General features: G+C 57.5%; 2 protein-coding genes across 6 annotated transcripts in view; one reads left to right on the forward strand and one right to left on the reverse strand.

Moving 5' to 3' along the window:
• The window catches only part of PRMT7 (protein arginine methyltransferase 7), a 42251-nt gene extending 33709 nt beyond the window's left edge, over window positions 1–8542 (forward strand). For 3 of the 4 annotated variants that reach the window (XM_024556169.3, XM_024556168.3, XM_071219793.1), the window contains 6 exons: window positions 52–141; window positions 3583–3744; window positions 4852–4926; window positions 6936–7096; window positions 7981–8077; window positions 8326–8542. In XM_024556169.3, coding sequence (XP_024411937.2) covers window positions 52–141; window positions 3583–3744; window positions 4852–4926; window positions 6936–7096; window positions 7981–8077; window positions 8326–8505 — 765 coding nt within the window. In that variant the 3' untranslated portion in view covers window positions 8506–8542. Of the gene's footprint in view, window positions 1–51; window positions 142–3582; window positions 3745–4765; window positions 4927–6935; window positions 7097–7980; window positions 8078–8325 lie in introns of those variants that run through there. The other variant, XM_045191992.2, reaches the window with a different exon arrangement.
• Window positions 8543–9516: 974 nt separating this feature from the next.
• SMPD3 (sphingomyelin phosphodiesterase 3) overlaps window positions 9517–27759 on the reverse strand; it is a 76462-nt gene continuing 58219 nt past the window's right edge. For both annotated transcript variants that reach the window (XM_024556250.4, XM_045191993.3), the window contains 7 exons: window positions 22029–23551; window positions 16892–16967; window positions 16609–16764; window positions 15023–15112; window positions 14695–14758; window positions 12744–12906; window positions 9517–12464 (listed from right to left, as the gene is read on the reverse strand). In XM_024556250.4, coding sequence (XP_024412018.2) covers window positions 12363–12464; window positions 12744–12906; window positions 14695–14758; window positions 15023–15112; window positions 16609–16764; window positions 16892–16967; window positions 22029–23339 — 1962 coding nt within the window. In that variant the 5' untranslated portion in view covers window positions 23340–23551 and the 3' untranslated portion in view covers window positions 9517–12362. The remainder of the gene's footprint in view (window positions 12465–12743; window positions 12907–14694; window positions 14759–15022; window positions 15113–16608; window positions 16765–16891; window positions 16968–22028; window positions 23552–27759) is intronic.

A 27759-nucleotide genomic window follows, 5' to 3' on the forward strand; every position in this document is an offset into this window, starting at 1 on the left:
GGAGATTTTTTTTTTCTGGACAAAAATTAATACTTTTATTTTATCTCTAAGATCTTCAAGGCTAATCACTTGGAAGATAAAATTAATGTAATAGAGAAACGGCCTGAATTATTAACATCTGCAGACTTGGAGGGTAAAAAGGTGAGTAACGACAGTTTGCAGTGGGCAACATAGCACTGGGTGGCCCCAGCTACCCCCTTTCTTTCTGGCCTCCCAGAGGGCCCCTTGTTGAACTTGTCAGCTAAGAACTGGCCACTGGTGAGGAGGGGGTGGTGAGGTATCTGCAGAGATGCCTGCTGAGCAGATACTTGCGCTCTAAACTCCCGCTAATCTCTGCTCCTTAAAGGGAGGACAGACAGCTCTGCTGGGATTAACTCTGCAGACTGTGCCCTCTCTCCCTCTGCCCTTCACGGCGCTCCTGTTCGCTTTACCTGCCTGCTCACTTCCAGCTGCAGCTGGTCTGCAGTCCCCAGTGCATGCCCCCCACTCTGGTTACTTCATGGTCTCCCTGCATGCTCACCTCACCGGCCCCTGGGCCTTTATGACCAGGGGCCCTCTCTCCCCTCAACACACTTCTTCTTAGGTTTTTAAGAGACTGCTTTTTCTAGGTTTTCTTCTTATTTTTCTGTCTGTTTCTTCTCAGTCTTTCATGGGTCTCTGTTTCTTCACTTGATCCTTCCCTAGGATGTCCTTGGAGCTCCCTCCCTTTCCATCCTTTCCTCCCCCTCTGTGACTCTTCTCCATTGACAGCATCCTTCTCTGTATGGGAATCCGTGACCGACAAAGCTGGGTCTGCAAATCTCGTGTGTCCGACTGCCAGCCGGGCATCTTTCCTCACAGGTCGCACAGGCCCCTGGAGCTGGAACCTGTCATCTTTCCTGCCAACTTCTCAACAGCTTTTTGGAGATGTAATTGACATACCATAAAGTCAACCCATTTCAAGTGTATAATTTAATGATTTTTTAAGTAAATTTATAGAGCTGTACATCCATCACGCAACCTAGTTTTACAACAATTCCATCACCCAGCCTCCAGCCCCAGGCAGTCACTGAGCTGGTTTCAGTCATATAAGTGGAATAATACAATATGTGGTCTTTTGTGTTGGGCTTCTTTCACTGGGCATGCCCTTGAGGTTCACCCATGTTGTAGAATGTGTCAGCGTTTTGTCCCTTTTAAGTTCTGATTGGCATCCCATTGCATGAATATGCCACAGTTTGTGCATCCAGTCACTGTTGGGGACGTTAGGACTGTTTCCAGCTTTGGCTGCTACAACTGAGGCTGCCGTGAACACCGGTGTGTGAGTCTCTGAGAGCTCGGACGCGCGTTCGCAATCTGTTAGGTGGCTGCCTAGGGTTGGAATTGCTGGGTCGTAAGGGGTTCTTGTTTGACTCTAAGAAACTGCTAAACTTGTCCAAAGGGGCTGTACCATTTTACTTCCCCAGCAGTGCAGGAGGGTTCCAGTTTCTCTGTATCTTTACCAACACTGCTCTCTCTTGTTCTTATCACAGCCATTTGAGGGCTGTGTAGTGATGTCGCATAGTTTTGATTTGCTTTTGCCTAATGACTAATGATGGCGAACACTTTTTCATGTGCTTATTAGCTCTTCTATGTCTTATTTGGTGAAGTATCTACTCAAGTCTTTTGCCTATTCCTTCCCCACCCCGACCCATGTCTTTTTAAAAAAATTTTTTTAAAGATTTTATTTATTTATTTTTAGACAGAGGGGAAGGGAGGGAGAGAGGGAAACATCAGTGTGTAGTTGCCTCTTGTGTGCCTCCTCCTGGGGACCTGGCCCACAACCCAGGCATGTGCCCTGACAGGGAATTGAACTGGCGACCCTTTGGTTTGCAAGCTGGCACTCAGTCCACTGAGCCACACCAGCCAGCGTGCCATGCCTTTTTTTTTTTTTTTAAAGAACAACTCTTTTGAAATATAAATCACATGGCATACATTTTATCCACTTACAACATAGAATTCGGTGACTTCTTATGTTTATAACATTGTGCAGCCTTCACCCCAATCAATTTCAGAACATTTTCATGACCCAAAAGTAGACTCCATGCCCACTAGCAGTCACTCCCCATTGCCAGCAATCCCCCCAGCTCGAGGCAGTCACTAATGTACTTTTTGTCCATATGAATTTGCCAGTTCTAGACTTTTCATGTAAATGGAATCGTGCAGTACGTAGTCCCTTTGTGACCGGCTTGTTTCGGGGTCACCCACGTTGTAGCATAAATCAGTACTTCATTTCTCGTTACTGCTGAATAACAGTGCGTTGTGTGGTGTGGGGAATACCACATTTCGTTATCCGTTTGGCAGTTGATGGACATTGGGGTTGTTTCTACTTGTTGGCTGCTGTGAGTGACATTGCGATGAACATTCATGCACAACTTGCCCTTTTATCCTCTCATTGATGAGGGTTGAAAAATACATAAATTCTGTGAGCCATTGGTGTGGTGTGCTGGCTAGACCCCAGGTCACGGGCACGGTGACTAGCAGTGGTGAGAGGGGTCATTCTTACCTCGTTCCCAATATGGGGGGTGGGGAGTACACAGGGCCAACTCTCTGTCTCCCTTCTGCTTCTCTGTCACCTTAGCCAGATACCTGACCTCATCTGGGACTGGCCCCTGACTGGTGCCCATCTGCTTGGGTCTAGCCCTGGGGGCTCTGTTGCCTCAGCATCTGCCACGTCTTGGTCTCCTCCCTTTTGCACACTTTTTGTAGTACTCATCCAAGTCACCTCCAGTCCCCACTCCACTTGCAGGTGGTGTTCTTACATAATTCACGATTGTTAGAGGGCTCTTTCTAAAACACATTCATTCTCTGATCAAAGCGTTTAGCGACCCCATCTTGCCTCCAAGGCAAAGCCCAGTCCCCTTAAGCTGTCATCAGTTGCCTTCGGGGGGACCTGGCTCCCTTCCGTCTCCCTGGCCTCACCCTTCACCGCCCGCCCTGCCTGGCTCCTGAGAGGGCCTCCGTCTCCCACCTGTGCTTGTGCCTGTCTGTCCGTCCCACTGTCTGGAGTCTTCTTGCCTTTGCTTTTTGGACTCCTACTCATGTGTCTGTTCACTTCCTCAGCATGTGTTTGCTGACCACCTGCTCTGGGCCAGGCGCTTTGCTGGGTGCTGGGGGTACCGCGCTGCCAACGTGCCCACTTCTGTGGCGCTCCAAGCCTCGTGAGGGAGACGGTTAGATGAGCACTGAGAATAAATGGTCAGGATTAGCTTTGAGTGGGGTTTGCAGGGCCATCCTGGAAGCCCTTCCTGATGCTCTTACCTCCGGGGTCCTCCGTGTGCCCCTTCTGTGCAGCTGTCAAAGCTTATCACCCTCCCCAAGGACAGTGCCCAGCCTCACCTGCTCCCTTTTCCACTCTGCATTCCTGAGGGCAGGGCTGGTGTCTGTGTCTCGTCTATGTGTCCTCAGGTGCAGGTGTAGACCTTGCATACGTGTTTGTTGACTGAGTGAGTGAGTGAGTGAATGAATGGCCTATTACTTCCCTGCACCCATGAAACTTGTGACCTGTCTTTCTCTTCAGATGGATCCTTCTGATGTCTCAGTTCCGCTTCTTGCTCTGCCCTCCAGGTCTCTGTCCTCCTGGGTGAGCCGTTTTTCACCACCAGCCTGTTGCCATGGCACAACCTGTACTTCTGGTACGTGCGGACTGCCGTGGACCCGCACCTGGGGCCTGGAGCCGTGGTGATGCCCCAGGCTGCCTCGCTACATGCTGTGGTCGTGGAGTTCCAGGTAGGCCGCCCAGAGGTTTTTGCAGAAGTGGCGGGGTTCCTTGTTTTCTTGCAAAGGCCTTGGATGTCGATGGAGTTCCTCAAGCCTTCGTGATTTGGCCTCTGCTTTTCTCTTTCAGCACACTGCAGGGTGGAATAGGAGAAGCTTGTCGTTTTTAAAATGCAGTAATTTGACATATGAAATGGAATTGGCTGTGTGTTGTCATTTTACAATATGGCTTATCAGTATAATTAAAATACATAAAACTAGAGTTTCAGGGGACATGCTGTGCAGCTTGCTCTGCTCTCATTAAGAGCCGAGGCTCCACCTGTTAAAAGCATTTTGCGATGAGAGAGTTACCTTCTTTACGGGAGAGGAAATTGAAAAGCTTCATTTTAATTTTCTCATCAAAGCAGAACCACAGTCACAAAGGCATTTTGGGAAAGGTATTTTTTATTAAAAGGATTTTCCAGTGCTTTTAACCTGAAATGCAGAGTGAACCTCATTTGATATTTCTTTGATAAGAATGGCTTTGTCCATTGGTAGCTCAGTGGCTGCATCACTTATTTTGGGGGTATTTCTTCTGTGTTATTTGTTTCCACGTGAAATTTCCACGTGAATTCTGGTTTTCATGGCTGAAGAAGGAAATGTGGAGAATGACACTCGTTTCCAGGCAAAAATCCAGGTGACAGAGGACGCACGCTGACTCAGCACCTCAGGCCCCTGCCGTCGTCCTCATGCTGTTGGTGGCACAGGGCCTTGACAGCGGTTTATCGATTTCTTCCTAAAGAAAGTGGTGTTCAGGGTGGACAGAGAACAGGAAGCCCCGGCCCAGTAGCTCTGGACAGTTGCCCCCTTGTGGGAGAAGACTTGGGGTCATGTGAGACTTGGCAGAGTCACAGAACTGTCCTGAATTTTTGATGTCTCTGAGTCCCGTCCACCTTGGGGGTCTCTTCCAGCTGTGTGAAAACGGCCGGATGTGCCTGAGGTTTGGGGCTGGAGCCGCCCAGCTTGGCCTCACTGACTCTTCTCGATCTTGTAGCCACACTGCCCTCTGGCCCCGGGTGGGCGTGGACGTCAGGGTGCCCTGGCTGGTGGGTGTCAACGAAGGCTCTGCCTTCCTCACAGGACCTCTGGCGCATCCGAAGCCCCTGTGGCGACTGTGAAGGCTTCGATGTGCACATCATGGACGACATGATTCAGGTAGGTGCGGCCACGGCCCCCACCTGCCATGCCCCTCCCACCCACTCCCCCTCACCTCAGACCTCTGACAGGGAGGCGGGCTCCTAGGAGAGATGTGGGCGGGGCAGTGCAAGCCTCGTGCAGAGAGCTCTTCTGCTGCGGTCAGAGAGGGCAGTGGGCTGTTCCACTCGGTTCCCCATGAGCGGGAGCACCACTGGGTGTCAGCGTCTCGTCCAAGGCCGTTCTTGGCCCTGGGCTGTAAGCTCTGGATCAGAATCTCAGGCTGGGGTCTGTCGCCGTGCCACTGAAACTGCCCCTGCCAGTGTCAGAACCTAGTGCTCTGTTGGGACAGCCTTTCTAGAAGGCAGTTTGTTAACCTTCTGAGCCAGCCATTTTCATTTTGGGGACCCCAGTCCTGGGGAGGTGACAGATGGATGTGAGAGGAGGGTTCTGCGGGGCTGTGTGTGTGTCTTTAGCAGCCTGAGTCGGCTACCGGGGTCTGCATCCCCCAGAATCCAGGGGGTTTGTGAAAGTGCCAGCGGCCCTGCATCTGCGAGGATTATAGAGTCTGACACGTTCCCGTGAGCGGGTGGGGCGGGGCCAGCCACATGCCTCCGTCTGCGTGTCAGGAAAATGCGCACACGCACGCAGGATGGAATAGTAGACACCAGAATGTTGTCTGATAAGGAAGTGGGTTTTTTTTCTCCTTTTGCTTATCTTTCTGTACACATTTTTCTGCAGTGATTGTGGATTGCTCACGTAAACTTTTTATTAAAGAATAAATCCTACAGATATTTTTGGTTTGCCCCTTACTTGCCCCCTCCACTGCTAACCTCGACTGTTCCATGCTTCTAGAAATTGCCTTCGGGCTGAGTCACCACACACTCTCCCTCAGGCTCCTTCTTGGCCTCACCCATCCTTCCCATCCCCTGGGTGTTGTGTGTTCTAGATCTCCCTCAGGCCCCTGTCCTTATTGTCCCCTGTCCCTTCTCTGTTGCTGGCTAATGTTTGTATCTGTCCTGAGCTCAGACCAAATAACTAAGAGCAGCGGACTCTCCATGCAGATGCCTTCAGGCACTTTGACCTTGATCCTTCCAAAATCCATGTGCTCTTTCCCCGCCCCCAGCATGGCTTCTTCCATGGCTCCCATCCTAGGCCTGCCACCACGTCATACCCAGATGCTGGGCATCCTCCTGGGCAAGTCCTTGCCTTCACTTGCAGTCGGTCATCAGGTTCCATAACCATCTGGCCATCAGTGAGCCTCAAATCCAGTGTTCTTTCTCTGCCACTGCTGTTCTGGTCTTGGCCACTTTGTCTCTCGCCTGTGACCACGCAGCCTCCTGCCTCTCCCGCTCAGCCGCCCTCCACAGGGGCTCAGATAAACCTGTGGATCCTGAGCCTGGCCTGCCCGTCCCCTGTGGGAAAACCCTGTGAGGCGCCCCACCCCTCCCCCTGCAGAGTCACTGACCTCTGCTCCCGGACCCTCTCCCTGCTCAGCTTTGTCCTCTCCTTTTTGCTGCCAACTCCTGTGTGACCTTTAGGAGGCAGCCCAGAGGTCACCCCTCCAGGCAGCTTTCTTGCCCATCCCCATCTCTGTAGGAGGCCAGCACTCCTCACGCACCATGGTTGCTTGTCTCTGTGTTCTCTCGGGGACCCTCGTGTGGGGGTGATCTGTCAGCTGCAGTGCTCAGTAAGAGTCACTGAAGGGGTGCATGTCCGAGGACCAGGTATTGTCATCAGTGTAGGCATTTGGTGACATGGGCAGGGCCATCCCATTTTAAAAAGTGAGAAAGCGAGGCTTAGAGAGGAGGAGCGACTTGCCTGGGAGATGGCTCATGAGTGGGAGCAGGGAACAGAGAGGCCAGGCCTGTGGGGACCCACTGCCCTACGTGACTGGCGTTACCCTAAGGGACCTGGGCCATGGAGGTGAGGGGCCCCTGGCACAGACCCTGGAGACAAGGTCGTGAGCCCCTTGTCCCCTGGGCATCCTGGCTCCGTCTGCAGACCCCCACATATCTTTCCCTTCTCAGCGTGCCCTGGACTTCAGGGAGAGCAAGGAAGCCGAGCCCCACCCGCTGTGGGAGTACCCGTGCCGTAGCCTCTCCGAGCCCCAGCACATCCTGACCTTTGATTTTCGGCATCCGGTCCCTGCACAGCCTCTCCACGCGGAGGGCTCCATCGAGCTGAGGAGGTGAGTGTTGACTTCTGGGTGGGAGTCTTGGAGGAAGGAAGTGAGGGGAGGGGAGGTACCTGCTTTCTGTCTAGTAGTTACTGCCCTTGTACTTAACCACTTACTTCAGCCACTTTCACATGGGTATGATGGCTTTCCTTGTCTTGACCTTGCCCTCCTTGGTCTAAAGTGGCCCTGAGTGTGCAGAGGGTCCCCACAGCCTCTGGGTGTGTGTGGGCAGGGAGGCAGAGCCAGAGGGGGCTTTGCTGTTCCCCCCACAGTCTGAGGCTCCTTTTGAGCTAAGTAGCTTGTTGGATCACAGCTGCAGAGAAATGGGAGTTTGGTTGCTATGGTTACCCATTGGCCCATTTTTCTCCTGGGAATTAAAGCAGGTTGGGAACTGGCCAGGGCGCTCATTGTGAGGCACAGTCGGGCCCACCCAGCCCCAGCCCCCTTTGTGGGGAGGAGCTATGAACCCAGAGCCCTTTGGGATGCTCCGCTGACAAGGGGAGGCAGGGCAGGTGCCATCCGGGCCTGCCATCCAGGGTGTCAGGGAGGGGTCCTCCAGCATCCCGTGCCAGGGCTGTGCTCTGAGCCTTCCAAACCCAGCCTTTCTGTGGCCTCAGATGGAGGAGACTGTCTTGTCGCTGACCTCACCCTGCCCCACGGTTACTCTGAGTACTTGGCCTCATGAGTGAGTGGGGACTTTGCTTTATGGCTGTTCTCGCTCAGCAGGTTACTGAGTGGCCTTTAGTCGGGTAAAGCGTTAGGAGCCTCCTGATGGGCAGGGTAGAAGTGGGGACGACCAGAGGTTTCTGCAAAGCAGAGGGGAATGTCCTCCATGGTCATGTTCACCATCTGTCATGGTGCTGTTTCTGCTCGACCCAACGTTCCCCGCCCCCCAGGCCTGGGAGGAGCCATGGAGCCGTCCTGTGGATGGAATACCAGCTGACCCCGGACAGCACGATCAGCACCGGCCTCCTGAAGCCTGTGGCGGACAAGGTAGTGCTGGGCGAGTGGGTCCCAGAGCTGGGTGACCCTGCGAGCAGGCCCTGTTGTCGGGAGAGGCCGCACCACCAATGTGCTCTGGCCGTTCCTGGTGCACGTTCAGCCAGATGGTGACCCCTTGGTGCCCTTGGGTACCTGGCTCTGAGCAGCAGCTCCCACTTCGAGCTGCCTGCAGGGGAGGCTGGCCAGAAGAGGGCTTAGATGCCGGCGGCCCTCACCGCCTTCCGCTGCTCCTCCCACAGGGGGACTGCTGCTGGAATCCACACTGCAAACAGGCTGTGTACTTCTTCAGCACTGCGCTGGACCCCAGAGCACCCCCGGGTGGCCCTCAGACAGTCAGCTACGCCGTGGAGTTCCACCCCTGCACCGGAGATGTCACCGTGGATTTCACACTCTCAGATACCCTGGATGATAGGCGCTGACCCTCGCTTGTTAAGAAAATAAAGTGGCCTAAGAGACTCTGGGCTCTGAACGGTGCAGCTTTCTGGGAAGGAAGGTGAAGGTGCTCCTCCTTTCAGGGCCCAACTCGGTCTCTGGGTGTGGAGACCTCTTTCCTTTTTGCATTTTTGCACCGCCAGCTCCTCTCTCCAGGTGTGGCAGGCAGTGTGGGCTGCTGGCCGAATCTGGAGCCGAGGAGGAGGCAGGGAGCCCACACTGCAGTGGTTCGGATATTCTCAGGAAGGTCTAAGGCTTCAGGACCACTTCTCTGGGCTTCATGGTGCTGAGGAGCTGGGCCACCCATGGTGGTTGCCAGCCTGGCCTGTGCGCTGGGGACTTCTGCCTGGCTCTAGCTAGGGAGGGGCTTCAAGGGGCTTCGAGGGGCTGAGATGCTGACTCCTGGCTACGCCCAGGGCCTTAAAGACCCTAGTGGGGCTGAGCTGAGGACCAGGTTCTGGCCCTTTCACTCGATGGGTAATGTCACCAAGCCACATTCCTAAGCATCTGGCCTCAGTGTGTAGCACCAGCAGGTGACCAGGTGACCAAAACCCGACAACGGGCACCAGGCTGCTGTTCAGAAGACAGGGAGGAGGCAGTTCCTGCAGCGTAGAGCCAGGAAACCAGCCATCAGGAGAGGGAGCCAGGAGGTACAGCACCTTCCCGTGGGCTCCTCTTCTAGCAGAAGGACCCCCCCGCCCCCACCTCAGAAGTTGGGCAGATGAGTACACTGCTTCTCCTCCTTGCCGCCTCCCCCACCACTCAGGGTGCCCTTTTGCCATTTACTCCCAGTTCCAGAGGGAACGAGGAGACACAGTAAGAAAACTTAGGTGTCCCGGTTCTCAGCTGGTTCAGGGCAGGCTGAGGCTGTGCCTGTGCCTGGTCTGCGGGGAGGCAGGGAAGGCAGGCCCCCACAGCCCCGTCTGGCCGCCCAGCCCGGCCCGAGTCGAGCAGGGCCCAGCCCCAGCTTGTTGCTGAAATAAGTGGAGAACATCAGCTTTGAGCTCACAGTTTTATTTTCTCCTCATGATCCATCTTTCCTGTCAGCACCAGTAAAGGAGAAAAACACCTCTCTTTTCAAAATATTTTATCAGGTGAAAGATTTTTTCTTCTAGGGAAGAATCGTCTGTATACATATTTGATAATGTTTTTACCAAAACCTTAGGTGTGCTTACCATATAAAACCCCTAATGTCCCATGAAGATACAATACAGAAAAAAATACAGAAATTAAAAAAGTTTTTTTCCTTTTTAAAACAGTATTTCTAAATCTCAGCAAGTTAATACAATAGTTAAAAAGCATCAAGATTAATATTCTTACTTAAAACTCAAGGTGGTCTAGACAAATGAAAATGACCGTTTCCTTCCGAAGCTGCCCCTGCCTCCTGGCTTCTCTGGAGGAGGCTGGGCCGGGGCAGGTGCGGGACCTCGGCTGGGGATTTGGGTGACCCCTGTGTCCGCCCCTCCAGGCCAAACACCACAGAATAGGAGATCCTGGCGATGTTTCTTTCTTTCCTTTTTAAAAATTAAAATGGAAAAGTCTGGCTTGTGCATGGCCCCAGGAGTCCACAGGCTTCATGAAGCATGTGGCTGGGAGATGGCGGCCCTGCACGGAGGCCGCAGCAGGGGGAGGTGCGAGGGGAACCGGGCAGCGGTACGCCAGGGCCGGCTGGGCTGGGCGAAGGCAGCCTTGTTAGGAGAGGACGTGACCGAGGCACAGGGAGGTATGACTTGCCAAAGGCCGCCCTGCAAGAAGGGAGAGAAGCACGTGCCCCTGTGCCTTGGCCCCCACCCAGCGGCCCTGGGAGGGAGGCAGCCCCTGGGGGGGTGGGGCTGTAAGCCGTATGGAGTGTCTCCGCTTCAGGAGCCCTGGCCTGTCTCCATTGCTCCCTCCTCTTCACACAGTGACCTGCGGCCTGGGGTCCTTGGCTCAGGACCTGCCTGAGTGTATCACACCTGCCCAGCTGGGCCCTGCCTGTGTGAGCAGAGATTCCTGGCTGCTCCTAAGAGTTGGGGGCCTTCTGACCCTTCAAAGCCTGGCTAAGACCCAACAGCCAGGCCCTTGGCGGAGGGGCACACAGAGAGCCCGGGTAGGACTGTGCCCTCAGCGGTGAGTAGCCTCTCCTGGCTCTGGAGCCCAGGGGCAGGGCTGGCGAAGTGTTGGAGCCCTCAGCTCTGCCCCTGCTCGGGCCAGTGGGCTCAGACAAACCAGTGCCGCTGCGGGTATGGCCGTCGAGAGTGTCCTCTCCCAGCACAGGACCTGACCTCTGGCTGGCTGCTTGGACCCCTCTTGGTCCCTCTTGCAGCTCAGTGGGTGACAAGGCACAGCGCCAGGGTGCCGACACCAGAAGGGTCCTGGTATGCTCCCCGGCCTTGCTGGGCAAAGCTGGCTTCAAGCCGTTTGGGCAGAGATCAGGGCACTGCTGGGAGGGGAGACCAGTGGGAGTGTTGAGAACAGCCCCCTGAGTCGGGGGAGCCTCACGCTGGGAAACAGACACAGCCTTCCCAGTGTGACTGCAGGGGGCGTCCCAGGTGTGTTTAAAAAGGCAGGTGGGTGGGCAGAGGCAGTGCTGCGATGGGGTGGCGAGCTGCGGGCCTCACCTATGGGCTCTGCCACACTGTGCCTGGGTGCCAACCAGTACCCCCTCCTTGCCCTGTGCAGGCAGTGGCCCCTGACCTTGCCACCCCCGGCCTGCACACTGTTAGGGTGAGGGGACAGGCCTTTCTCTGCACTTCGGCTTCCCACCCCTTTGTCCAGGGCCCCTTTCAGGGCCCAGGTTTGCTTTTGAAGAGCGGTCTGGGGGGACAGAGCCGCAGCCCTACCCAGAGACAGGCAGACAGTTCCCAACTCAGCCAGCATGTGGATGGGGACAGTCCCCAAGGGAGGGATTGGTTCCAAACCAGAGAGGTGTCTGGAGGGGAGACAGGATCAGGCAGAAAGAGGAGGTGATGGTTTTGGCAGAAGAAAAGCTACAAATCTATCATTTCCAAAACCAGCAGCTCCCTTTTCCCTGTATCCTTGACTTCCCTTCTTCCTGTAGAAGAGGGTCGTTCTCTCCTTGCCTTCAGGGCTGTGGCTCCACTTAGGAGTCTCCGGGGCCCTGGTACTCCGGGAAGGGGGCCTGTCTCAGGAAGAGCAGCATCCTCCCTCATGGTTTGCAGACCCTCTGAAGTGAGGGATTGTTTCTGTTCTTAACTTTTCCTGTATTTTCTTTTTAAAATGTAATCGCCCTTGAATGCAAGACCCTGGGAAGAGCCCGGGCTCGCGGTGACTGGACACAGCCCTCACGGTCCCTGCTCATGAGCTGTCCCAGCTGGAGGCAGCGAGCTGGCGGCCCTGTGCCCAGGAGTGCTTCTTTGGCTGGTTCTAATTGTGTTTGGAGTTTGGCCTTGGGTGAGGCCCGAGCGAGGGGTCTGAGCGGCTGTGGCGTGGCACAGGGCATGCAGGCAGCGTGCATGCGAGGGTGCAGGCATGCGAGACGACGTGGCAGCAGACAAAAATAATGAACCCTGGATGAAGCTTGAGAAGAGATACAAAGAGTACAGAAACCCGGCTCTCATACTAACCCACGGGTTACAAACTAGGTTGTGCTGTAGATTTGTAAAAAATCACGTTTGGAAAGAATGGCACTGGTTGGGCAGCTGGGCTCCTCGGGCCGGCCTGACTCCTGCATCTGCAGTGAGTGCCCAGAGGCACAGGGCAGCGCTGGTCCCAGCTCACCGGGGATGGCCTCTGCCCCCCAGGCCCCGCCCTCTCCCTGGCACTGCTGCTGGAGGGGCTGTGGCCAGGCAGGGTCCGCTCAGAGGGCTAGCAGAGGCCAGGCTGCTGTGGTGACCGGGCTGGGCTATGCCTCCTCGTCCCCCGAAGACACCATCAACCTCATGGCCACCGGGAGGTGGTCAGTCAGGCCGGACAGCTGGGTAATAAAACTGAATTCTTCCACCTCCTGGGTTTAGGGGAAGAGAAGCATCCTCATTAGACCCAAAGGACACCTTGCAGGGGAGGGGCCGGGAGGGGCAGGGGGGTGGCCTCCGGGTGGGGCTGGCCTGGTCTTCCTGAGGGCACAGGGGTGGGAGCACCCTCAGGGCCCCAGAGGTCTCCGACTGGCAGGTCTTGCTCACCCTAGGACACGGGGGACTTGAGGAATGCTCAGCGCTGTTGAGGGGGGCAGGGCTCAGGGTCCCCTGTCTATGGGCATGGTCTGGCTGCCTGGGCCCAGACTCACAGCTTTCCAGTCCGGGCACAGCCCTTCCTCCGCGTACAGCATGTAGTCGATGCGCCTGCCATTGCCCTTCAGCATGTCCTTGCGTCCCTTCTGGCATGGCCCTGGGCTCTTGCTGCTGGGGAAGGCAAGGTACTCCCGGCGCCCCTCCTCACTCTCCAAGACCCTGCTCACACAGACAGGAAGGCAAGGTGAGCCCCTGCCCCCAGGCCCGAGGCCCTGAGTGTGGAGCCAGGTTCTCACCCTGGAGAGAGGCGGGTCAGACCAAACCCCTGCATTTAACATCTGTCTCCCTTGTGGGCCCCAAAAGGGGCTGGGATGGAGGGAAACTGAGTCTGAAGCTGCAAGTTCCTGAGTTGGGCTGTTCCGCAAGCTATCCTGGAATGTCCAGGTCCACCTTGGGCTGGCCAGTACTCACTTCTCTTTCTGAAATGGGACTTTGGCTGTGGCTGCCTAGAGACTGCACCTGAGTTGGGAACAGAACTGCCCGTCCCCTCTGCAGAACAGGGTTCTACTCTGAGCCAGTAGCGTCCTGTTGGGGGAGCTTGGTCTTTTCAGTGACTCTCAGGGACCCTTCTCCTCTGGAAGTCCCCAGAGCCTCACGACTCTTGTTTTAGGTCAGCAGGGGGTAGGGGAACAAAGAGAGCACCCGGGCCCTATCCCAGGACTGGACTCTGTGTCAGGCTGTCCCTGAGCAGCTGCGCCCAACCTCTGAGCCTCTATTTCCTCCTCTGATACCAGAATAACCGCTCTGGGCCCCAGGGCACTTTGGGGGCCAGGTGTGCCAAGAAGAGAACAATGTGGGATGTGACCCCATCCTCTTCCTCAGAAGAAGGAGACTGACATGGGTGCTTAAGTGCTGCTCAGGGTTCTACAGGGAGGCCAGGGTGCTCTGGTGGGGAGCTACACCCTGGACCTGGGTCTTCTGACATCCCTGTCTGCCGTCTCCTTCCTGCCAGGTTTCTTGGGAGTCCGGGCACCAGTGGGGAGGAGCCCAGGTGCGGGCCGGTGTTGGGGGCAGAGTAGCAGCCACTGAGAGACCCGGACAGGTGGAAGGGGCGCCTAGACAGGCACAGCCAGCAAATATGGGTTTCTACAGGGTCTTTATCAGCCCTGCGATAAATACACTAATGAATGCAGGGCATCAGTACCTCTCAGAAATATAATCCATTACTGTCCTTTGCCTTTGGCAATTAATTCCAGCATCAGTGATCTGAGAGTTAGTGATAGTCATTTTTTAATCATCATCTCATAAAAAGATAATTTTCTCAGCATAGCATGATGTTTCAAATTTAGTCTGTAATCTAATTAATTGGCTCAAATTAGCTGCGAGGAGCCATTGCTGCGACTTTGCAGTCTCGGGCTGTGCATTATAAATTGGTTCTGCTGCTAGCTTCTCAGATGTGTCCTTTATGGAAGTGCCGCTGGGTTCAAGAATGAAGTTTGGTTGGAATGGAGCTGGCTCTGCTTTGAAAACGACTGGCTTATGTTAGCTTTGCTTGTATTTATATTTGCTTAATGGGTGGCTACCAGCCGCCAGGCTCCCCGGAGCAGACGCCTTCGCCAGGGCTCTTTGGCAGCCCTCAGCCTCGCCCTAGAAGATTCTAGTCCCTTTTGCCGTGCCCAGCAGGGCCCCGAGGCTGGCTAGGGCTCAGGTCTGGGCAGGTTCTTACAGAGTGAGTCACGACTCCAGGTGCTAGGAAATGCCGCCCCAGGACCCCAGGCCTACTTGGGGGCTTCTCCTCTGTCAGGACAACTCCCAGGGCACAGGGGCATCCGGGGCCTCTGCCCACCCGCAGCCTTTGCTGCTGAAGCTTTCATGGGCTTCCTTCCCACAGATCTGTGCCCTTTCCTCTGCCCTGAGTACAGTCGTCTCCCCACAGCTGAGTCAGGGCTGACTTGGGTGCTCAGCCCAGAACCGGGAGCTACCTGCCCAACACAGTGGGGTGCTTACTTTTGTAGATTTTCAGGGGTGCTCACGTCCTCATCATGGAGGCCATCCGTGTCCAGCAAGGTACCTGGAAACGAGGGGGTGTGTGTAGGTAGGACCCAGCCAGCCTCGAGGATGGCTGCCTCCCTGGGGCAGGAGGGGGCGGGTGGGCTCAGGCGTCTGCTGGCCTGGGTGTCCCAACTCCCCCAGCACTGGGGACTTGGGAGCAAGGCCTGGAGGCCCCTCTGGGAAGCCTGTGGGGAGCCCAGCCTTGGTGCAGTGTCAGATCTCAGCATGGTGGGCTCAGAACTTGGCGGTGCCCCCCGCCTCCCCGTCCCCTGCCCCAGCTCACCAATTGCCCATGGCTTCTCCTCCCCTGGCCCCAGGCGGCACGGGTCCTTGTAGCGCGTAAACAGGGAGTGCTGCTGCTCCAGCTTGTCGTCTGCGCGCGGAGGGGGAGAGGCAGTGCTGTGGGTCTCAGTGTCTGGCCTGTCCTGGAGGGCTGCCTGCCTGTGGTCCTGGTCCAGATGCCACCAGGTTCCTGTCCCTCAGGCATCCCACTAGATGGGGTCTCTGGTTCATTTGTCACTGGTTTTCTGTGTCTTTGAGAATCCCCTCCCAGCCTCCCCCCACCCCCCGCCCTGTCTGTATTGAGCTTTCCTTCTGCCTGAGGACAGTAATCGCAAGGCCTTCCCAGTCCTGCAGCAAACCCTGTGTGGGGCTGGCTGGTGCCAACTGGGACCAGCCAGGTGGGGTCCCAGCCAGTGTCAGCTGGGACTCCTGCCCTTCACAGCCCCGAGTGAGGAGTGACTCCATGAGGCTCAGGAAGGAAGCTGATCTGCCCTGGCTTCCGGTTTGTCCTGCTAACTCATGAAACCAGAAGGGCCTTTCCGGGACCCCAGGGAGGAAGGACAGGTCACTGAGTGGGGCCTGATTGGATCGAACCCTGACTCCGGAAGGTCCTAGGAGCACCCAGCATTGGGAGCTGGCACCAGGCATGCGACAACATGCAGGGCGCAGTAGGGAGGATGCGTGTGCCATGGTGGGCGCCTTTCCTCCCACAAGCCCATGAATTGCCACTGTTGTCAAGGGCTGCGTCCCTGGTCGTGAACAGATAGAAACACCTGTCACCAGGTGAGGGCCCCACCCTGTGCTTCAGCCGGTTCCTTCAGGTTTTCTACCTTCCCTGAGGGCTAGGGCCTGAGCTCACAGACCACATGTCACCCCCCATCCTCAGTCTCTCCTGGGGCTGTGGCTAGAATGGAAGGAGCCCAGGAGCCACGGGTCCAGCCAGCTTCTCGGGCCAAGGGAGGCTCAGAGCCGCCCAAACTCCCAGCAGGTCCCTGGGATGGGCATGATCATCTGATTCATGTTCAGTTATTTAAATCAATTATTTGAAATTTCACCCACGATAAACTTTTAGTCTTTTAGCCTAATGGCTTAAGGCATGATTTGCTGGGTTCAAGTCCCAGTTCTACCTCTTTCCTGGTTGTGTGACCTTGGACTAGTTAGTTACCCCACCTCTCTGGGTCTCAGCTTCCTCTTCCACACCACGTGGACAAACACAGCGCCCACTCTGAGAGACTTTAGAGTTGTGCCTGGTGCAGAGTAACAGCTGAGGAAAGACTGGGTGAGCGGTATTGGCTGACTTGCCCTTGGTCTGAGTTTCAGAGGCTCCAAGCCTTCCCTGTCACAGGTTCGTTTTTCGGGCATCTTTTTGTCTCTAGCAAGGAGGCCTCTGAGCTTTCTAGGTAGAGCGTGGGCGCTTCTCATTCTAGGATTTCTAGGGGGCAGAGAAATCATAGTCTTGCTAATATCCCACCCACGTGCTCACAAGGAGCAGGAAGTTCTTCAAGCTGCCTAACTTGTTGCCAGCTGGGACTGGAGCTCCCACGCTCCCCCAGCAGCTGACCCGAATGGGGAGGAGCCTGGCCTCACCTGAGGAGCAGTTGTCAAAGTTCAAATCTCCACAGACAATGTCAAATGCCACCAGCTCCTCAGGGTTGGCTGTGCTGGACGAGGAGGTAGATTTTCGGAAATCAGCCAGCCATTCCAGAAGCATGTCCAGCTGCTCACACCGGATGGCACTGTCCTCTGCAGGGCAGAACCAGAGAGACGGGGCGATGAAGCTGGAGCCGGGCCCCAGCCGGGCCACGGCCGACCCCAGCCTGCTGGGGAAAGGTCCCCCCCACCCATAAAAGTGCAGGCCACCAGAACCTACCTTCCAGAGCATGCAGGTGTGTGCAGGTGATGTACCCAACAATTCTTTGGTCCTGAGGTGTGCTTCCCACCTGCACCTGTGGAGCAGGAGGCGAGGCGTCAGCGAGGAAGCCTGTAAGTTGTCATTGCCCTGAGCGCAAAGGGACACTGGAGACACCCACCCCCTTCCAGGTCAGACTGGCACAGGTCCAGCTTTGTTGGCTCTGGCTAGACTTGGGCACAGGTAGGAACAGCACATGCCCAGCTTCCAGGAGCTTCTGGTTTAGTCCAAGAGGGAGATGCATGAAGAAATGGCAGCCTATTGTATGGTGAGTGCCCTCGGCCATTCAAGTAAGGCTTTACAGGTCAAATGTAGAAACAACCACAGATTTCCAACCCCGACCCCTGCCATCCCTCGGAGATCAGAGCGTACCAGCCCCTCCGCGCCCTGTTCACTCCTGTCTGCTGGCTCTTTCGTCTTGCCCGTCATCATACCCGAGATGTGATCACACCCCACAGCCTGTTTCTCTGAAGGCTAAGGCAGGCTCCTTGGGGACTCAGCCCAAATGCAAAGCTTTGCTCTCTCTCCAGAGGCTTCACATCCTGCCTTCTGCTCTCCCCAGTCTCTGCCCCTCTGGCTTCATGAGACGTCACGTCATCTCCTCTTTGGGCATTGTCCTTGTTAGCCCCCCGATCTAGGACTAATAGTTGTGGCCTCTGTCTCTGTGGCATCTGCGTCAGGGGCTGGCCCCAGGGGCCTCCCAGCCTCCACCCCGATCCAGTGCTTCCACAGCAGCCTCTTCATGCTCCACTCTCCTTGCCTCCCGTTAACCCCCTTCACCTGAGATGGAGGACCCAGGGGTGGAGTAGGGCCAGGGGCAGCTCCCTGGCTCCGTGCCCGGCTGCAGATGACCCCGGCAGGCCATCCCCACAGGTTGGTGTGATAAAAACAAACAATCGTACATCACTGACGTCCCCAAGTGGCCCTCAGTAGTGACCCTGATGCAAGCCTGAGCCCTTGTGAGGGGCCATGGGGGCAGGAGAGGGGTAGCTGCCCAGCCCGCTGTCTCCCCAGCCCTCGGCACAGCGCCCCAGGACCGCCTGTGGGCACCTTTGCCCAGAGGCCTCTGGTTGACCCCACACCCTCTGCCTCTCTGGGCTTTCCTCCTGCCTGAGCTTTAGCTGTCTTCCGCAAGGTTCACCAGTCCATTCCAGACTGGGTTTTCTACGATGACGAGACCCTGGACCCTGGAAACTCCAAGGGAGGTGACTGCAGAGGCCAGGTCTACAGGTAGCACAGCAGCAGGGCAGGTGCACCTGACACCTACCGAGCACAGCTCTGCCCGTCCCCTAGCAAGGAATGGCCCAAGCTCGCCACGACCGCTGCGTGTCCTGGGTCTACTCCGGAGCCTCCAGAGGCTTCCACCCCTGTGCTGTCAAAGTCAGGTTGGCGTAACCTCCCGCACCTGGGCTTCCGTGTCATCAGACACCCTTAGCTTTCTGCAGCTCCTCCTCCCCCTTCCTACTCAGGTGGGTGCACATCCCCCCTTTCCCAGTGCCTGGGTGGTGGCGGCTCCTGTCTGGTTTCTTGGTAATGATCCATGCAGCCCGGATTTGGGGCTGTTTATAAACTCACATGTTCAACATTCACTTTTTGCCTGTACTCCAGACCCAAACCTTGGTCTAATATTCCCTGCATCCCTGAAACCTCTCAAGAAATCGCACACCCCTGGTGCGCCCTGTGGCGAAAACACAACACAGTTTTAAGGCCACAATGCCACTGCAAGGTCACACGGTGGCGCTCTTGCCCCTGGGTTCCTTGAGCAGCAACGGCCCCAGTTCCCTCCTCAGTCAGACACCCGCTGTGAGCACCCCTGCTGGGTGCTTCCGGGACGCTGCCTCGCTCGAGGCTCACATCTGTGAGTTATACTAAAATGATACTGTGAGCAGCAGGGGGCACGAGGCTCCAATGGCTGCGGGCAGTTCGAATCAATGTCCACTGCCCCCTCCCAGTTTCTCCTTGAGCCCTGTGCCGCTTCCTGAGCTCCTGGTGACTTGGTCTGGCTTTTCCCCAGCTGCCCTTTTTGGTGGCCCTAGGGTGTCATCCACTCCCCCCCCCCAGCACTCAGTGTCATCTGCCTGTGCCGAGCAGGGACAGGGGACAGGTGCAGAGAGGCACCACTCAACTCTGCCCCTGAGGAGCCCCTGTCTGGGGAAGGCAGAGGTCAAGGCCGTCTGGCCCCTCCCTCAGCCCTGCCACCAGGTGTCGCAGCTCCGTGCCCACTGCCCCACCCTGTCAGCTGTGAGCTCCCCGACATCCACTTGATTATGTGCCCGGGCTTATTGACGTCTGGCTCGAGTCCTCCGGAGCCGCAGAGATTTGTGATTCTCTTGCAAAAACAAACAATCGCACTGAGAGGTTGTGCCTCTCAATCCTGGTGGGCCCAGACTGTCAACAGAGAGGGACCCGGGGTCAGGCTCTCTCATACAGGCGGCAAAAGCAAGCCCCATCCCTTCCTTTTCAGGCCATCCCGCGAGCAGGAGAGCACATTTTCCTCAAAGATCCGAAGTGCCACAGGGTAAATCCGGGGGGTGGGAGCAAGGCCGGGCAGAGGAGCCCTGCCAACGAGGGGAGTCCTGAGGGGAGTCCGGCGTGTTTGCAGCCCTGGGGCACCGGCCTGGGCTGGCCTCCCTCCTGACACCCCATGTGCTTCCCTTCTCTATGCAGGAGAAATAGGCTCACTCCTGGCAGCAGAGATGAGCTGGGTCTGCCTTGTGCTGGGCACAACTGGCTGCACTCGGGGGGTTCTGTCTGATGGAGGGGACAAGTGACAAGACTGCGGGGACAAATGCTGAGGAACCCATGAAGGGAAAGTTGGCTCGTGTGGACGGCTGTTGAGGAAAGCTCCACAGAGGTGGTGAGGCCAGCCCGGGGAGAGGCCGTGACAAGGACAGCCGGGCTGGAGCAGAACTCAGGTTGGGGGTAGGGGTGGGGGCACCCAGCGAAGGCTGGGCTTCTCCCTGAGGCAGCGGGAAAGGGGTGGCGGGAGTCAGACCTGGGGCAGGAGGACGATGGGTGGGAAGGGGGGGACAGCCAAAAACAGAGTTGGGTGGATAGATAGTGCAGCTGGAGATGCAGGGGTACCTGGGCAGTGGAATGAATTACCTGGAGGGATTGGATGGGCTCAGGCACAGAGAGAAGCCAAGATGGATCCTTCTGGCTGGGGGATGGTGGGACCCGGGGGAGGGGCAGGACCAGGGCAGACGATGAGTTCTGTTGAGGAATGAATAGGACTGTGTCCAGGGGCAGCCAGACACAGAGCCGGGGACTCAGGGAAGACACTGGGCTGAGACCCCTCAGCAGTGTGGAAGTGGAGACTGTGGAGTCACTTTCCTGGGGTGCATGTGCGGCTGGCCACGGTGACCACTTGGAAATGAAGAGCGCGGGCCAAGTGGGGTCCCCTGGCTGTGAGGGCCGCGAGGGCTGAGAGCTGGACAGAAGCAGGAGGCCTGGAGCTGCCAGACATGCCCAGGTTGGGAGAGAAGTTGCCAACTGGGTTTTATGTGAAACATCTTAATTTTTAACTGTTGGCCAAGGCAAGAAATATTTTAATGGTGTGAACCAAGTTGAACATATCTGCAGACCAGGTTTAGACCCCAGAGATAGAGGGAACATGGGCATTTAACGGATGGGCGGGCGACGAGGACCCTGGAAGGAATGGCCGGAGGGGCGGGAGGAAAGCCCACAGTGGCAGCGCTGTCTGAAGGGTGCTGGTGACCCTGGTGGGCATGGTGGCTGAGGTGCTAGACCAAGGGGGCAGATGAGGAGGGGATGTGTGGGCTGGGGGCAGGATCGAGGGGTTCCCTGGCCTCTGAGCCATCTGTAGTAGTGTGGTTGGGAGGGAGAGGGTACACTTCCCCCTCTCCCCGAGCCTGACAACATGCTTTCCCCTAACTCAGGAAGTTACTGAGATGAAAATACATCCATGGAACAGAACACGGATGAACCATATGCCAAAACGGGAAGGCTGGCTCCCTGTAAGAGGAGTGCATTCAATGTCAGCATCTCAGGCTGTGAACGGAGAGCCAAGGACTCCAACTCCTGCTGAGCCACTCAAGAGTCGCCGAGCACCTGGAGTAGGGGCCTGGGCCCCTGATGCCAGCCCTAGCTCTGGCAGCCTCCATGCAGACAGCGAGCCTGGGCCCTCCATTCTGGCAGGTGCTTGGCCTGTACACGGCACTTTCCTGGACAAGCTGCGTATAGTCAGGGCTGGGTCTGGGGGATGAGAACCTCCCCACTCTGCACTCCCATATTAGCCCTGCCAGGTCCCCCTGCCTGCCCTCATGGACCCCCTTCTAGGGGGCAGTGAGAAGTCTTACGGGAAATATGGACAGAACCCGTACCCACCAGCTGCTGCTTCTGGGGGCAGAAAGGCCTGTTCTTTATCAGCTGGCCAAACAATGCTGCCGAAAACTCTGGAAGCACCAGCAGCAGTTTTTGGATGGAGAATAAGAAGTCGACACTCTGAGCGTGGGACCAAATTACCACGGCCTAAAAACTCCCCCAATTGCATCCAAATTAGCAGAAATAATTATGATTCACTTTAATTAGTGACTATGGAAGCGAAGCCTTGGGCTGGTGGGCAGAGAGCCCGGCGTGGCAGCTGCGCGACAGCCAGGAGGGAGAGGGGGTCCCAGCAGTGAGGCCGGTGGCGATGGGCCCAGGACCTGCAGCCATTGGTTCTCGTCAGTCTTCCGTCATGGGAGTGTCTCTCCCTGACGGACAGCGACATTTTCCGCCCCCATCGCCCCCCTGCCGTCATCGCCCGACCCCCTTCACCACGAGCACCAAGGAGGACCTCCCAGGCCTCACCACTCACCCTCCATCCGTGAGTAGGCTCCACTTTACAGACGGGGAAACGGGGGCTCAGAGAGCTGAGGAGCTTGCCTGAGATCACCCAGCCAGGTCTGTCTGATACTGGAGCCTCGGCTCTTGTCCCTGCATCTTACTTCCCTTGTCCTTGAGCTGGGGGCCCTCTGGTTCAGCTCCATGAAAGGCCTCCTCTGGCCGTAGACCTCCCAGAGGGTGAGGACCCCCAGGCTACAGCCCACCTCCCACATAACTCCAGGACTGGCTGGCACGTGCCCAGGCCTCCTACCTTGAGAAACAGCGCTCCCTTGGAGGCCAGGCTGTCGGAGCCCCTCCCGTTGGGGTAACAGTGAAAGGCCACGTCCATGATGGGGTAGCGGCTGGCAAAGAAGAGGCCGCTGTTGAGACACTTGAAGCAACAGCCGCCTTGGCAGCAGCAGCAGCCTTGGCAGCCATAGACCCCGACATCATACACGATGTACTCGAAGTAGCTGTGCAGCTGGTCTTTCAACTTGGTGGCCGCCCGCTTGTCAAACACCTCCTGCAGACACAGGAAGTCCACGTTGGCGGGGAAGAAGGCCGAGATCTCATGGTCAAAGGCCTCATCGGGGTGCCGCCTCCTGCGTGCGGCTGCCTTCTTCGCCACCGAGGCCTTGTGCGGGGCCTTGCCACAGGTGGCACCCGGCTCCCCGCTGCCACCATCCAGCCCGGCTCGTGCCTTCACCAGGGACTCTCTGGAAGCAGAGGGGCTGCCCAGGCTCCCCGAGTCCCCATCCCGCTGACTGTGGTTGGGCGTCTGGCCCCGCGGACCCCCGCCAGCCCCATTTCTGGCCTGGCCTCCAGGGGCAGGGTCATCAGCTTCAGGGTGCCGGCCCCCTTCGTCGCCGCCGATGCGCACGATGCAAGCGTTCTCAAGGCTACCGCAGTCAACCGAGTCCCCCGAGGCTGGGCCATTGGCAGCCTCGTCACTGGGGGAACGCCCACTGTTGCCCTTGTATTCCACAGAGGCCGTCCTCTTAATGCTCCCAGGGACAGCCCGGGCCATGCCATCGCCCTGGGGTGACACGAGGCTGCTGAAGCTGGCCGCGCTGATGGAGGTATTGGTGGGCGAGTCGATGTATATTTTGATCTGGGGCCGGCTGGCCCCATTGCGAATTCTGTGCCCGATCTCTCTGGCCCGCGCTTGGGTGTTAAAAACATTGTTGAGTCTGGCCAGTGAGTCGGGGAGGAGGCAGATGTTGGCAGTGGCAAAGCAGAAGCTTTTGCCAGGACCTGTACCCTTCCATTCACTGAGCAGGGCTGCCCCGCCGGCCGGGCTCTTGTCTTCCAACCGGGAGTAGACGTAGGGCCTGCGGGTACACTGCAGGGGGCACCAGAAGAGGAACCCAAGAAATGCGAAGGGCAGCGAGGTGACCAGGAGGCCCAGGTAGATGGGCATGAACAGCAAGATGCAGAGCAGCTGGCTCTTCTGACAGGGGTCGGGTATGAACAAGGCCAGGAGCCGGTCCAGCAGCCAGTAGCATGGGAAGATGAGGGCCCAGGACACGGTGTGCAGGGCAGACAGACAGCTGTTGGGAAAGGGCGTCGTGTACAAAACCATCGCAGCTCACTGGGCGCCGCAGTCGGCACTACTACATGTTGTCCGTGGCAGCGCAGGCACGTTCCCGGGTGGGGTGGGTGAGTGGGGAGCAGGTGGAGGAGGGGTCACCTCCTGGTGAGACGTGACTCTAGATGGTGGGTGGCGAGCGTGGGCCAGCCAGTCATGGCTCACCTCAGTGGGCCATGCTAGGCCCCCGAGGCCTGCTGGGGAACCTGCAAGACAGAAGGTGAGGGGCCTTTTATTCATTTTTAGGGGAGCAGACTGGATGCTAGGGCTGTTGTCCCTGTTCCTGCTCCCTTGGACATGAGCAGGACCAGACGGGAGCTAGTGGGCTCGCATGGGTGTCTGGGGCCAGGAGCCGGTCCCGGCAGGCTTCGCTGGCCTGTGGGTGTGAGTTTCTCTTGGAGTAAAGAGCTTTGTGACGTGACCGTCTCTGGCTGAGCATCTTGATCTTCTAACCGAACTGCCTGAAATCTGGCCCCGCAGAGGAGCGCAGCTCTGTGGCTGTTGGGTGGGCAGGCTGGGGACCCTAGAGGGTGCCTGGGCCTGACACTGGCCTTGCAAGGAGCCTGGGGTGAGCCTGAGAGGGGCCTCGAACCACAGCCGGCTGTCACCAGCTGTCCACCAGACCAGAATGAAGAGAGAGCAAACCACAGAGAAAAGCGACCCAAGAGTTCTGAGGTAGAGGGCAGAGCAGCTGGCAGGACCCCCGACAGAAGGGCTCCCCCCCACCAGGCTCTTCCTGTATCCCAGCCCGCAGCATCAGGCCACTTCCACCATTTCACCCCCGCTGACCCTTGGCAGAGATGCCCACCTGACGAGGATCCAGAAACAGCCTGGACCTTTCTAACAGCCAGAATGGTCATAGCTACCCAGTTACAAGGGACCTTGATGGACCCTGCAACTTTTGGAGAAGCTCCCTGGGGCTTCCAGGCCTGGCCCAATCTTCTTCCCTTAAGCTCCCAGGATGCAGCTGCTGGGCCCGGCAGAGGCCCAGAGCCACTGGAATGAGTCCACCCTGGTCCCAATTCAGAGCAGGCCCCAGGGCCCTGCCCGGGAGAGGCCACCAGGTGCATTTATTGTGCTGAATGTAGAGTCTACAGAGATGAGGTGTTTGCCCAGCCTCCAGGGACCTGCTGTGGTGCTGTGGTGAAGCTTTCATCACCAGATCAGCTGGGGAGTCATTCCCTGCTCACTGTCTCACCGCCCCAGCCGGCTTCTGCCCTGGCTCCTTTAGGGGCAGGGGTGGGGGCGGGGCCTGTCTGTGTTTCCATCCATCCTGACTGGGAAGGTGGCACAGGCGGTAGGGGTACTGTCACATGGTGTCAGGCTCTGGCTTGGCTGCGCCCTGGCTCTGAGGACAGCTCTGGAGCAAAGATTTGGGAGGAGGAGAGGGTCCGTACTGGCCCATGGCCCTCAGGAAGGCTGGAGCCCTGTGATGGGTCAGAGGGGAGTGTGGCCTCGCTTCGTAAAAGGCTTCCTGAGAAAGTCCCTAACCTGTGCTCCTGTGTGGCTCGTCCCGAACACTGGCCATTGGTATTTGCTATTAGCTGGGACAGGACTGGCGGCGGTGGGGGGGGTCTCCCTATTCAGCTGCCCTGTGTCCTCCTCATTCCTGCTACAGCCCCCAAAACCCTTCTTGGCAAGCTCCCTCCGCAGCCCTGCCTGCAGTGGCCGCAAGTGGCCAGGACTGATCTTCCTGCCTCCCTGGGCTGGCCATAGGGATGTTTTTGGTCCCCATTCAGGAATCACTGGGTTTAGGTGGCCCCAGGGGCCAACCGGCAGCAGCAGCCACCATGCCAGCCCCCTAAGATATGGCAGGTCCAAGCCCCGCAGCCCTTCTGCACACCGTGCTAGCCCTTCGCAGCTGCCCCAAGTGCCCGTCCGGAGCCCTCCCCTGCCGCCCTTTGGCAGGGCCTCCGGGTGCTGCCCCCGCTCTGCTCCTGCCCTTGGTCCCTGCACGTGCGCCCAGGAGCCACTGAAGCTGCCGACACAAAAGGGCTTGCTACCAGCGGAGCTGGTTTCGAAAGCTCTGTGGTTAATTATTCTGTCTCAGTGAAACGAAAGGAGGGTAAACAAACAACAGCACGTTAATTAGTCTGCTCTACGCCTTCCCCATGAAAGAGGAGAGCGCGAGTTAAATGTTGGAGGCCGGCAACTTTGCAGTGAACCCCAGAGTCCCGCAGGGGTGGCAGGGCGGGACACGGGCACACAGGCACCCAGCCTGCATCCCCGTCTGGGCCCTTTCTCTCGCCTGTGCCCCTTGGCTGTGTGGGCCGTGTGGGCGGCCGAGCCCAGGCTCTGTCTCTGGCGAAGAGCAGCCTTCCTCTCCTTCATACTTCTGTTCTCTGCTCCCCTGTCCTGGGGGCTGGCACCTTTGCCGAGCACGGTCTACCACGCTTGTTTGAGGGGCCTGAAAAGTCCCTCAAAGGCCATGGGTGCTGCGCTGTCACAGCACCCCCTCACCCCTGCCCCCACAGGCTGGGTTGCTCTTCCAGGTGCCTATGTAAAAGCTGACAATGACTCTGGGTTTATTCCTTGTCAGTCCTGGTGTGTGACTTACAGGGTGGGTTGGGAGCCCTCAGCTTCTCACTCCTGAGCCCTGGGGTCAGTATGGGGGCACTACACAGTGCCCCCAAAGAGGGTGACCTCTCTGTCCTACAAGTGGAGACCCCAGACTCCCCCCTTCACCCCGCCTCATTGCTCCACGCTCAGCTTGGGCTCCAGGCCCAGGCTCACCTGAATGAAATCCTGGCACTGGGGTCAGGCTTGCTGAGCCTCTGTCTCATCGTTGGGGACACGGGGGTGGCAATCCCCGTGTCCCAGGGCTGTCACACTATCACGAAGATGAATGCTGGACAGGCCACTAAGATGGCCGGCCCTGTTCCCTTTCCTACCTCCCCTCGTCCTTGACCCCTGCTCCCGAGGACGGCTCCGTGTGCCCCTTTTCTCTCCTGGCCGGTGGACTCGGTGGGGTTTGAAGGCGGCACCAGCTGGTCTGCGCACCATTCTGGGGACGGCCTGAGCCCACCTGCCGAACTCCGAGGGCTCTCACTGATCTGAAAGGCCTTCAGGTCATCAGAGAGGCCATCCCCTCCGTGCACGTGGGAGCCCCTTCACTAACTTGTTCTTCCCCTTGCAGTGGGGACTGATCGGGCCTGATTGGGACAAGGAGGCTGGGCGGGGGAGCCAGGACGGACAGAGGGAGCAGAGAGCACCATAGTTTGCAGGTTGACCTAGGTGGACAGGGAACTGGACCGGGGAGGTTCGGAGCCCAGATGACCCTAAATCTAGAAGGGAGTGGGAGAGTGCTTGGTCAGGGCCTGGCCAGGGCCCAGGAGGTGATGGGCCCAGCCACGCTGGGGCAGGCGTTGGCATGGACAGCAAGCAGCTTCACCCTGCTGTTGCTCCTGTGGGTTACTGATGACCTGCAGTGACCTGTCAGCACTGAGACAGCTTGTTGCTAGCCTGTGGTCGGCCACCACCACGGTGTGGGAAGGGGGGTCTTGGACTGCTCAGAGGCCAAAGCCCCTCCCCCTGTGCACTGTCTTGAGGGCCCCTGGGCCAGCTGCTCTGCCCTCCCTGGGAGGGCACCCTCAGGAATGCAGCCTGGCCAGGTCTGACCCAGTTTGGGTATTGAAGATAGAAGCAGGGTGGGTCCCCAACAGCCTTTTGGGCAAGCTGCAGGGGGCAGGACCTCTACCACTGTGTGCCAAATGACACGGATGCCAGGGCAGCCAGTCCATTGCCTGCCTCGCTGGGAAATGGTCCTGGCACGCATGCTGTACAGAAGACATGCGGCACAGAGGCTCAGAGGTCCTGGGTGGGTGCTGACTTTGCATTTCGATTTCCTCTACGGTAGGAAAGTGAGCAAATCCTCAGTTCTGCTGGCCGAGGCCAGCCCTGCCCCCTCTGAGGAAGCCTGCATCATCTTTTGGGATCTCTGAGCCTTGGGGAAATAACTTCTGGAAAGTTGATGAGGGTCAGGAGTTTCCCCATGTGAGGCTAGGATGGGGCATGTCCCTCCTTCCAGGCCCTTGCATGTGGCCCTCATATTTGCTGGACCTTCTATGGAGCAGCAGGGCTGGGAGTCCGGGAGCAGAGGGACCTCCTCCCGTCCTCCTGTGTAGCCGGAGCTGCGCCAAGCCCCATGTTTCCGCAGGAAAGACCGCGAGGATTGCTCCAATCCAATTACCGCAATGTGCTCACATCGGCTGGCAGCCCCGAGCTTGGCCGGCCCATTTCTGCCTGGATGTCTGCCAGGGAGGGGTTGGCATGGCAACGTGAGCTCTGAGCTGCTGAAACTTGAAGTCACCTCGTAACTGGGAGGACAGAAAGAACGACTGGAGAGACCGATTTTCTGAGCGATGCAGGTCGGACAGATCCATGCAAGTCCCTAAAAGCCACGTCCCAGAAGCAG

This window comes from Desmodus rotundus, chromosome 12, assembly GCF_022682495.2.
Source record: "Desmodus rotundus isolate HL8 chromosome 12, HLdesRot8A.1, whole genome shotgun sequence".
In the NCBI taxonomy this organism is placed as follows: domain Eukaryota; kingdom Metazoa; phylum Chordata; class Mammalia; order Chiroptera; family Phyllostomidae; genus Desmodus; species Desmodus rotundus.